This window comes from Myodes glareolus, chromosome 24 (genome assembly GCF_982192425.1).
Source record: "Myodes glareolus chromosome 24, mMyoGla1.1, whole genome shotgun sequence".
Taxonomy (NCBI): domain Eukaryota; kingdom Metazoa; phylum Chordata; class Mammalia; order Rodentia; family Cricetidae; genus Myodes; species Myodes glareolus.
Genome location: NC_142049.1, coordinates 6658804 through 6670572, shown reverse-complemented (window position 1 = coordinate 6670572; position 11769 = coordinate 6658804). Strand labels below are relative to the sequence as shown.

General features: G+C 46.6%; 1 protein-coding gene across 5 annotated transcripts; it reads left to right on the top strand.

The window, feature by feature from the left end:
• Positions 1-1607: 1607 nt before the first annotated feature.
• Positions 1608-11557, top strand: Prss23 (serine protease 23). Of its 5 annotated transcripts, XM_087901295.1 has the most exons (3): positions 2503-2615; positions 7109-7157; positions 9745-11557. In XM_087901295.1, exon 3 carries the CDS (start codon positions 9756-9758, stop codon positions 10908-10910), a length of 1155 nt encoding a protein of 384 aa, XP_087757421.1. In that variant the 5' UTR covers positions 2503-2615; positions 7109-7157; positions 9745-9755; the 3' UTR covers positions 10911-11557. The 5 variants fall into 5 exon arrangements, with proteins under 5 accessions (XP_085539107.1, XP_048291090.1, XP_087757420.1 ...); XM_085682981.2 differs by lacking the exons at positions 2503-2615; positions 7109-7157 and adding an exon at positions 1608-1628; XM_048435133.3 differs by lacking the exons at positions 2503-2615; positions 7109-7157 and adding an exon at positions 1863-2003.
• Positions 11558-11769: the final 212 nt, after the last annotated feature.

Sequence of the window (11769 nt, the reverse complement as noted above, 5' to 3'; positions counted from 1 at the left end):
GGGCCAAGTGAACCTGTATTATAGTCTTGGACAAAACAGTTCTTAAATGCTCAATGAGTAGACTTGAGTAGCCTACAACTCCAAGAAGGGGTTAATATGGTCTGAAAACAGAAAGGTCAAATCTTTCATCCCAGTTTAGCCATCCATCAGTTCAGGCTCAGTGCCTTCATGTTTCTGTAAAGTAAAAGAGCCAATCGCTTTGTTCGCCCAAACCTCAGAAGAGCTTTGTCACTGGAGCTGGGGGTAGCTGCTGTCCTGTGGCTGTGGGGCCTCTAAAGTTGGCAGTTTTTCAGTTAGCTGAGAGCAAATGACGCTGCAGGGTGTTTCTGGGTTTTTCTCTCATAACAATTCTCCTGACTCTGTCATTTGTGTGGCCATCTTGAACCCCATTAGGTTTCACTTGGTTTAGTTATAAGGAAATACAAGCCCATAAATATTTCTATTGGGAGCTATAAACCCTTAGAGACCCATAATTTAATTTGTTTTACCTGTATGATTTAAAAAGTTAATATAAGCATACCCTGGATCATTGAGATCAGTCTCAACTACATGGGGCCAAGGCAACTTGAAGAAGGCAGAGTTCATTTGGGCTTAGAGTTCAAGATGGTGAGAGAGAGTTCATGATCATGGCAAGGCATGGCAGCAGGTGCCCAAAGCTGAGAGCTCACATCTTAGGTCCCAGGCACAAGGCAGAGAAGGGGAGCTGAAAATGGCACCAGACGTTGAAACCTCAAAGCCCGCCCTCAGTGACACGCTTCTTCAGGTAAGGCTGCACCTCCTAAGTCCACTACTGGAAACCAAGAGTTTTATGCCAGAGGCTGTGGGAAACAACGCAGCAGCCCAACCACCACATGGACTCTCCCAAGAACTAATCTGTTTCCTGTGCTTGTGTGTGCTATTCTTTGGCCCTAGGGGGTTACCACTGTTATTGTGATGCTAATAAAGAAGAGACCTAGTAAGAACAAAGGCTTTGTGGTAGGCAGAAGGGAGAACAGACTTGAGGGGAAAAATATCTTAAGGGTGCCTCACACACCAAGGGTGGTAGAGGTATGGGAACCCTTCTGGCAGTCAGTAGCCCTATGCGGTCAACAGTACTAACCTAATCGTACTGTTCTGAAAGATAATTTTTGTATCCAACCTAAAAATTGGTTTTTATTCTTCAGTTGTTCAAAGGTTTAAACTTTATCTAGTTTCATGTATACAATCATATTAATGGATTATTTTTTTGAAGAAAATTTAAGCTAAGACTGGAGAAACCTAAGAAAGCTTTGCCTTTAATGTGGTGGACAATGCTAGCTTTCTTTATATATGAGGCACTCTGATCAACAATGTGTTGAGGGCTTTCCTATTTAAAGGCAAAGACAAACACAAGCTCATTGGGCAGGTCGTTAACATCCTGGTGTGGAAAAGGATGTTAGTCCCTCCCTTTCTGAGGGCAGGCTGTGACAGGAAAAAGGAAACATACTCCGGGATTGACATGGGAAAAAAAATGACCTCTGCACAAAATCTTATCCTTCCATTGAGTGTTTGTCTGACTGTGAGCAAGACCGGGTCTCTCCAATGCTGCAGTCCTTAGGGGATACCCATAACACCCTCACCCTTTCCACCATCAGGAGCTGCATTGAAAGGTTGGCTCACGGGAGGGAATGTGTGGGGGAGACGACCCGGGCTCTGGCAGTGGATACTTAAATAGTGAGGTCACCAGGCTGGCTTGAAGAAGACCCCCCGCTGTGGACTCCATGGAATGATTTAGGGAAGCAAGCACCACAGGCTAGGAGGTGGCTCCACCAGCTGGTGCGGTGCCCTGGTGCTCCAGTAAAGACCAAGGCAGGGGCGTCATCAGCCATCCCCTGGGAAGCTGCCAAGCCAACAATCCCCCCTACCCCCGCCCCGCCCCGTGTTCTGCACCCATCACTCAAGTGACTGAAGCGCAGGGCCTGCAAACTTGGAAGTCCTGCCTCTGGGTTACAAACTGTTGCTTTCTGGAGACTCTTGAGGCAGAGGTAAGTTGGGAAGGAGGCTCCGTCATCATAATATAAGGCGCACGGATTGTGCGTGGGTAAGGAGCTCATAAGTTTGTAGTGAACTTCGCAAACCTGCCCAGGAGTGCCCCATGCACCTGGTGTGCTGGAGGGGACCGCCCTTGCAGAAGCACCTCGCCTTTGCAGACCTCAGGCAGTGCGAACCCCTTAGAATTCGGTGTGCGTTTGTCGAGAGCAAGAGGGTGTCCCTGGCAGGACCGGTCCATCGGAGCGGCCTGGGCATCGAGAGGTGTTGATGATGAGGTGCAGCGGAGACCCACCTGCGCAGGGCAACGGGGTCCGGGATCTCTGAATGGCAGGCTGAGGATGAAGGCTGGTGGGGGTAGGGGGAAGAGGAGGCGGGCGGAGCGGCGTCGGCGGGCGGGCAGCACTGCTGGCGGCCGGGGGCGGGGCGGGAGAGCCCGGGAGGAGCGCGCGGGGGTGGAGGGTGGGGAGTGGGGGGTGGACCCGGGGCCGCGGACGCCGCAGGCCTGCTGGCTCACTCTGGGTCGCGCTGCCGAGCAGGCATGGGAGCCGCGCGCGTCCTCCGGGCGCCCACACCTGTCTGAGCCGCACAGGGCTGCAACCCGAAGGGTGAGTGCAGGGCGGGGATCAGGCGTCGCCGCCTGGGTGCGGAGGGCCAGGCGTGTGCCGAAGCGGGACAAAGGGCTTGGTGCTCGCGGGGTGGGGTGGCTGCGGGCTGCGGTGGGAAGGGAGGGGCATCGGAGACCTGGTCCCGGTCTCAGCACCAGCTCCAGGCTGGGACGAGAGCCTGAAAGAGCCCTCCGGGACACACGCGCTGTAAGACATTGGTATTAACGCACTGTCACTCGTAAAGTGGATGGAGAAAGCATGCTTAGAAACTGCTGTCTTGGGTGCGGGGTGCTGTGAGGGAGTGGAGCCTTGCCTGGCAAGTTGTCCTCGGGCTGGTCAGAGCAGGTTCTCCCCACGAACACACTTTGCCACCTCTACCATTTGTTTTCCTTGAGTTTTGCCTATACTGTATCTGATGCCATCATGCCTTGAGCATTAATTTTTAACCGGACACGTGATTGTGAACACACCTTAACAAGCAAGGAAAAGTCAGCAAACACGGGGTGGGAACAGGCTCGGCTTTGAGTGATGGCTTAGCGCAGCGTGCTAAACCTAGAAAATGCTGCCTGAGCTGTCAAGAGTTGTTGGAAGCAAATATTGCTCCAGCCTGTAGCCATTTATCACAAATTGTTAACTTTGAAATAAAAGCTTTTTCGTCGCCTAGAACTTTTATAAGAGGAAGACTTGTTTAGGTGGAGCAACGCCATCCCCCTCCTGAAGGGGGGCTGGCTCTCCCTCCCATTTCCGTCAAAGCATCTCTTGAGAAAGCCTCCGATAAAAATCTTGTTTATTTTATTGCCCACTGGGTGACACCAATGAGAATTCAGAAACAGCCCGTGGCTGGTGGAGAGCTCCAGGCTATTCAGTAGCTCAGTTAGAATTGGAATTGTTTCTCCCAGCTCTTGAAAGTGAACTTGAGGGGTCCTAGCAGACTCCTTGGAGACAGGTAGGCCAAGACTAGAATAGACTCATCAGGTCCTGTGGGAAGAGTGGAATTTATAAACTTAGCTGTGGCCAAAATCCCTATCACAAGGTAGTATCAGGGTATTATTAGACATTGTTTCAAGAGTTGACCTGGGTAAGAGAGCATTTAAAAAACTGTTTCTCAAGAAATCTCTTTGGAGCAAGGCACAGTAGTACACGCCGTGAATTCCAGCACTTAGGAGGCTGAGGAAGGAGGGCGGTGAATTTGCAGCTAGCCTTAGGTACACAGGGAACCTTTTTTGTTTCTAAGCATCTCTTAGGGCTGATTGGAGGTGGGGTGAAAAGGCTGAAGATGACACAGAGGCACCACATTCATTTCCTTCTGAGTACCACACCATGTTCATACGAACAAATCCATCCCATGTACTTTTCCTTTATGATAAACAGTAAGTAACCTGTCATGCTGTCTCTGGACTAGGGAGGAAGCAATTTTCCAGAGGAATTAATATGGATCTCATTTCTGTCTCACTGACGACGATTCAGGTAGACGGTGAATATAGGTGTGTTTTTCTGACGCTAGCATTAAGTGCCAAAGTGCCCATTAGTGAGTCTGAGAACATTGTTGGCCCAGGTCTGCAGTGTTTAATAGTCTCCGGTTCTCCTGAACATCCCTCCCATGGATGCTTTAGAAGCCAGTGCACCAGGCATTATTCATGCACAATTCCAAATGACTCCAGGGAGTTTGTTCCTCACAGTCTCAGCATTGACAGCTTTATGTACTTTGTTCTTGCTCTGCCTGCAAGGCTATCTTGGGATCACTAGAGTGCTCCGTTTTGCCTCAAACCCGATAGAGAAGAAGTTAAACTCCGGGTGACCGTGAGATTGTGTTTGAGTTGCTGGGCTTCTTAAGTCCCCTCCAGTTTCCCCTACAAGACTATCATCCTTAAGCTACCATGTGATTAAGTCGGTTTTGCTTTAATGGGTTATGTGGCTCTGGAGAGTGAGAGTGAGTCTGACTTCAGGGTCTTCACAGAGTTTGGTTCAGTTTTAGGTGTTCGCCTTGGGAATTAGCAGAGCCACATTGTTGAGGCTCCTTGGCTACAGACCTCATGGAAGACCCTTTGCCAGCCTTCCAAATGATGTCCAGAGTGACACCTGCATGTGCTTTCTTACCTTTGGTTGTGGTCATGGGAATTCAAACCTTGTCTAGTAGAGAAGGGATGTCTGAAAAAATTAGGTTTTCCCTGGAAGCACTTGTTTGCTTATAGGAGTTAGAGCATTCTCTCAAGCACTGCTCCCCTTGAGGAGAACTGAGTTGTTGCAGTTTTTAAGACTACTGTGTAGAGAGAGAGAAGAAAAGGCAGTCCCAGTCCCCAGAAAGATTATTGTCATTGGCACATCTGATAATGTGCGAAGTCCCTTTGCTATAAAATTACTGCCAGGCTTATGAACTATGTTTATAAAGTGTAAGCGTTTTGAGACTCCAGACCACTAGACAGTGGCTAATATTGCAACCTGGGGGCTGTGAATGTGTAGCCCTCTTGTGCATCTGATACCCAGAGCCAGAAGAGAAATGCAGTTTCTGTATTACTAAACAGGGTGGGAAAACAGTTTTTCACCTTGCTTTTCCATTCTTCTTTGTCCTTAGGTGGAGGGATGCATACAAACACTTAGTTGGAAAGCTTAGACAATAATTTATGTGTATGAGGATGCTGTGTGTCCTGTAAAGGCTCATTCTTAGAAATGGAATGTGATAGACTCAACATTTTTTTTGTCCAGAATTAGCTATATGGAAGATAAGGTTTGGAAAAAAATCTTCATTCATTTAAAAAGATGTTGGTTTTCCAAACAACTCTGCAACAACAAGACGATCCACTTTTAAACATTAGAGGATTTAAAGTTAAGCACCCTGTGTATCATGTCTCCAGCTCTGGGATTAGAATTGCATGTGTAAAATCTGTTTACATCCCTGAATGTCTATGTATATAAATCAATTTAGATGGGCGTAGCAATGCTTACATTGTGATGTCGGAAACAATATTTATCTCTATGGGGGTATCTTTTTATCAAGTGAGTTGAGAAATTAATGCAAGGCTACTCACTTCATTCTAAAGCATCCCAGTTGTTATTGACTGTCTTACAGATAGAAGTAAGTCAGGAAGGAGGGTACATGTGTCAGGAGTGACCCTCAATCGCTTTAGGGTTGTTTCTCCCTTACTTTTTCTTCAGGACGTCCCTAAAAGCATCTTCCAAACTCAGTCATCCTTCCACTGGGTTCCTAAAAACCATCCTTGATAGATTTCTTTGTAGTTTTGCTTGCTTGTTTGTTTGCTCGCGTTTTGGCAGATTGAGCATGGAGTTTTTAACCCCCAGTGAAATTGCAGATTAATGGGATACATTTTCCTCTCCCCACTCCCTTACCTTCAGCATCCATAAACAACATAGGTCCTGACCTGCCTGGACATTTTTGATCCTGAAAAAATTATGCAAGTTAGAGAATCCTGGACTTACAAGAACCTGAGAAAGTGATTTTCTGACTTGGGCTGGCATTCAGAACAGTTTTCTAACCCATGTGAAGTAAGATTTGATGGCACAAATGGCTTTGGATGCTTGTAACCTCAATAATCAGGTGCCAGTTAAAATCGAGGAGGGCTCTACCCCCAGCTTTACCGCTTAGTTTTTCAGCAGATATTCCAAATCAATTTGCAATAAAGACCTGAGCTAGTTTCTTGACTTCTGTATCCCTTTCTATGTTTGGATTAAAGTTTTAACTATCAGATGCACAAACAAATCTTAGGGAAAATGTAGACTGAGGACTGTGAGGGTGAAGCCTATCACATCCACGAATACAGTTCCGCAGTAACACTGGGAATTTGTAAGCCTTGTTTCAAGCTAAGAGAAAAATATACTTCTGAAGTACTCCCCTGCCTCCTCACCCCCGCATCTGATTTTTCAGAAAGAAATCTGTTCTTTGCCCTAAGTGGATAGCAATCTTTTCCATAGATGGCCGACTTCTCCCTGACTCCCAGCTACATGATGAGAACTCAGTTGTTAGGAATCTGAATTGGTAATAGCCTATCATTTAGTCGACCCCCTCAGCATTCTTTCATTTGTAAAGTGATCTCCAGAGTTCTTGGCATGTAGTCACCTACCATTTTGCCAAGGAGTAAATTTGACTCTCTGTCAGGATGAGAGCCAACCTGACGGACTACCCAGCACCCACACGCCAAGGAAAACTGGGGATCCCTCCATGCAGGACCACTCACATGGCTGGTTTTTAAAGACATTGCTCCTTTTGCAAACACAGGCTAAGGGGGGAGGGATGTCGTGTTGGCACTTGTGAAACAGAGCTTACTTTGGGACCTTAGAAAGTATTCTTTAAATAAATAGGATTTGCTGTACAGGCAAAGCACTTGAAAAGGGGGTTTAATTTTGCCTGAGAGGAGGATTAATTCATTAAATCAAAGTTCCTAGGTGGAATCTTTAAAAAATGTGTTTGCAATAGTTTCAGAATTTTTCTGCCTTTCTCTTCCCTGATACACTTGTCATTAAACAATTTTACTTTTCAGGAGATGGATTAAACGGAAGACACGTGGAAACACAGCTTTGGTTCCATTGGTAATTTAGATTCTAAACAATTATGTACACGTTCCAGATTTGGATTTCAAAGTTTCATGTGCTGATGTTAGCATATCTTAACTCTCATGTTCTTGTCCAGTGAAAGTGTTACGTGAATCCTATGATACGTGGAGCAGAATGCTGTCTCATTTCCTACTCTCTCTGAGAGTCACACTTTAGAAATAAGGACACTTCACCGCTTGGACCTCTGGATTCTGTGTTTCTTTAAGATCAAAGGAAATAAAACTTGCTGCATCAGGCTTAGCAGAGTTGATGCTCTCCACACTGGTCAAGGAAAGAGGATTGTGACGTGACAGCCAGAGAGGGAGACAGCTGCTTTCTATAGCAGGTCACATTTGACAGGGATTCCGATGCAAGTGGGGTGGCTAGTCAAGGCAGGAGTTACCACAGAGTGAAGGCTGTTCAAACACAACATGAGCGGAAGAACTGGGTCCTCAGCCCGTAAGTGGGAATAGTTAAGTCAATAGAGAGAGATGGCCCGCAGAGTTCTCAAAGTGTTACAGGGGTGATTGATCAAGGCTCAGCTCTCCATGGCAGGGTGGACTGGGTCAGCATCAACACACCTTCCCTGGTCCACGCTGAAGCATGAGTCCTGACGTTATTATCCCCAATGAGTACATACAAACACACCCGTGCTCATATCCATGCACCTCGTGATTTCAAGGACATAAGAAAATAGCTTAATGTATTTCCTTCCCAAGTACCAAAGGACTCCCAAAGTACTCAAGATTTTTCCTATTTAGAAAAGAGAAAAAGACAGGGAAGAATTTTAAGGAGTTTGGAAATCCCGAGGAATTTGATTTTCTAAGGATCCCATTTCTTCATTTCTCTCCGCTCCTATTGTCCCTCGCAGAAGTAGAATTCAAGGGATTGGCACAGAACAGATAGCAGAGATGGCGGAACACACATTTTAGTGTGTGGATGTTGGGGGTGTGGCTTGGCTTGCCCAGGTAGGCTCGGTCAGCTCAATGGAGTTCTCAGTCTTGTGTAAAGCAAGCTCAAGGCACCCAGAAGTTGCCAGTATGTCTGCACCCTGCAAGAGGAAGAAGGGACCAAAAATAAGGCAACCACTGTTTCCTCTTGCTCCCGCTTTGTTCCCTTAGCTGGCCTCTTGAGAAATGCCCCTCCCATGCCATTCTGGGATGCCTGGTTGTGAATGAATTACCCTGCCCACTGAGTCAGTTGAACCAGAAGACTGGGAACCAGTCAGAGCCCACTGATGCTTGAGCAATGATGAAAGCACTTCCAGCCCTCTTGGTTAATTGCTTTTCTCCAGGGGTGATTGATCATGGCTTTAAAGACATCCTTCAGGATAAAATTTGTACTCTTGCATTTAGCGTGCACAGCGCTCCACAGTGGGACTCTTCCCTGCAGCCTCTGTTGTCTTCTCTGTCCACCCCAGCTGAGTGGGATACAATTCCCCAAATGACGCACATGGTTGCACCCCTCCATGCTTTTGCATAGACTGTGGTTCCTTCTAAGTGTCCCTTCTTCTGTCTCTTAATTTATCAAATGCCTTTTCAACTGCACTCCTCCCTCCAGTGGGAAACCTCTCCTGTTCTTCTCTCTCCCTGCACCTAACTTCACACCCCCGGTCGGAGACACCACATCGTCTATGCTTATCTGTCACTCAAAGTCACGATGCATCATTCAAAAAAATTATGTGTTTCCTGCTCTGCAACATTCATGTATTCTTTCGGCAACAGAAGCGTTCACCCAGTGATTCTTTCAAACGCTAGCAAAGGTCCAAGGTGAATGCATCAGACACGTCGAAACACAGAGGCAGACGCCTTCGTAAATAACCAGCCGTTATTTATTAATAAAGTTATTTGTAGCCATAAAGTCATTAGACTTAATACAGTGTTAAAGCTTCATATCTTTAACAGTGATTTCTTCAGTATGCAGCATAATCCAAATGTCTACAATTAATTATTTGTATGCAAGTGTAAAGGTGGTGGTTTAGGAGCCAGCAGCTGGAGTTCAGCCATGACCTAGAAAATGGAACTTTAGTGGATCAGGATGAAACGCACCCTCGTTCCCAAGGAATGGATCATAGGCAATGCCTAACATACCCCTCCTTTCCCAGATGCCTTTGCTGTCCAGTAGGGTGTGATTTAGAGTTACTATTTAGTTAAGTGTGCTGCCCAGAAAATTATGGAACAACTTCTTGTTATAGAAATGAAGGCAAGAGGGAAGAAAAAAAGGCCATGGGTGGGTGGGTAGCTAAATAGGAGGGGACAAGCTGTATAATTAAGTAGAAAGAAAGTTCAAAATCATGTAAAATTGGGAACTGGCCATACGTTCACAGAGTAAGGGTAATTGTGTAGATGTAGCTCCGCAATGATCCATGGTTATTGCTTCTTAAGCATGAAGGGAAGGAACAGCCAGTTTCATTTGGGACTTAGGTGTGTGTGGGAATGATTCCAAAGTCAAGTGTTTGCATGTAAGCGAGACCATTGCCCGAGGAAGGCTCATGGTCTTAGAAATGTGGGCCAGCATGCAGTTACGCTTTACCAGGCTGCAGTAAAGAAACAATAACCTTGACTTCTTGTCTTTGTTTCTGCAGCAGCACTCAGCATGGCGGGGATCCCAGGGCTCGTCACCCTTCTCCTCCTCCTTCTCTGTGTGTTCAGGCAGGGGAGTCCCTACAGCAGCAGTCCGTGGAAACCCACTTGGCCGGCTTACCGCCTCCCTGTAGTCTTGCCTCAGTCCACCTTCAACTTAGCCAAGCCAGACTTTGATGCCAAAGCCAAATTGGAAGTGTCCTCCTCATGCGGACCCCAGTGTCACAAGGGAACACCACTGCCCACTTATGAAGAGGCCAAACAGTACCTTTCCTATGAAACCCTCTACGCCAACGGCAGCCGCACCGAGACTCAGGTGGGCATCTATATCCTCAGCAATGGCCAAGGCAGGGCACAAGGTAGAGACTCCGAGGCCACGGGCAAATCTCGCAGGAAAAGGCAGATTTATGGCTATGACGGCAGGTTTAGCATCTTCGGGAAGGATTTTCTTCTAAACTACCCCTTCTCAACATCGGTGAAGTTGTCTACAGGCTGCACCGGCACCCTGGTGGCAGAAAAGCATGTCCTTACGGCCGCGCACTGCATTCACGACGGGAAAACCTACGTGAAAGGGACGCAGAAACTCCGAGTGGGCTTCCTGAAGCCCAGATACAAAGATGGCAGCGGAGCGGGTAACAGCTCGAGCTCAACCATGCCTGATAAGATGAAATTTCAGTGGATCCGGGTGAAACGCACCCATGTACCCAAGGGGTGGATCAAGGGCAACGCCAATGATATCGGCATGGATTATGACTACGCCCTTCTGGAACTCAAGAAACCCCACAAAAGGAAGTTCATGAAGATTGGGGTGAGCCCTCCAGCTAAGCAGCTCCCAGGAGGCAGGATCCACTTCTCTGGTTATGACAATGACCGGCCAGGCAATTTGGTGTACCGCTTCTGTGATATCAAAGATGAGACGTACGACCTTCTCTATCAGCAGTGTGATGCCCAGCCCGGGGCCAGTGGTTCAGGGGTCTATGTGAGGATGTGGAAGAGGCCACAGCAGAAATGGGAACGGAAAATTATTGGCATCTTTTCGGGCCACCAGTGGGTGGACATGAACGGCTCTCCACAGGATTTCAACGTGGCAGTCAGAATCACTCCTCTTAAATATGCACAGATTTGCTACTGGATTAAAGGAAACTATTTGGATTGCAGGGAGGGCTGATGCTGCTTCTTCCTGCCAGCACTCCGGGGGCTTTTGGCACTCATTGTAGGAGACGCCAGCTTTTTATCATGGACTCGTGTGTGTGTGTGTGTGTGTGTGTGTGTGTGTGTGTGGTCATATAATGCCTTTTACCCAGCATTCTTCAAATGGCAAAATGATTGGCTTTATTATTTGAAAACTGTGGTGTGTGTGTATAGTGATTAAACAGTCTGAAGGCATACTTTGTATGGAGATTTCAAAATACTGATGTTTGTGGCAATAGGGGATATTTGACAATTAAGTTAAACTTTCAGGTTTTTTTTTTGACAACTTGATTTCTTGTCTTATCCAAACTTGCATAAAAAGGTTTATATTAAATATGTGACACATGGAGGATATGAATTCTTTTGTTTGTATATGAATGTGTTTTCTTCTGAGAGTCATATATTGATATTTTTGTAATGTGTGGTTATACTGCATCTGGATGGCAACATCATAGCACTTCAATAGGCAGTTGTAATGTTTTGGATTCAGCATTTGCATAGTAGTCCTTGAAGAGAGACTATAATTTATTGGCTATAGTGATACACCTATAAAACCGTATCTTACAGTGAACAGAGTTTTCATGCTGCTTTTAGTCTTGAAAATAAAACTTTCTCTTCCGAAAACCGTTGCTCTACTTTGTGGGAAGTCTGTATACGCCTCTGCCAGCCTTGTCATGACAGCAGAGTGGGCAAGCTCAATTGTCGTCATCCCTCCACTTAGCAAGATTCCGCTCGCATGTCTGGGGCGAACAGTTTCTCGAAAGACAGCAAGTGGAGCCCAATTAGAACAGGCTGAGTTGCTTCCCAACTAACAGTTGTGGTCACGATAAAAAGAA

Excerpts from the sequence above, each read along its gene's own strand:
- Prss23 (XM_085682981.2), top strand. The coding sequence starts at position 9,756 with ATGGCGGGGATCCCAGGGCTCGTCACCCTTCTCCTCCTCCTTCTCTGT.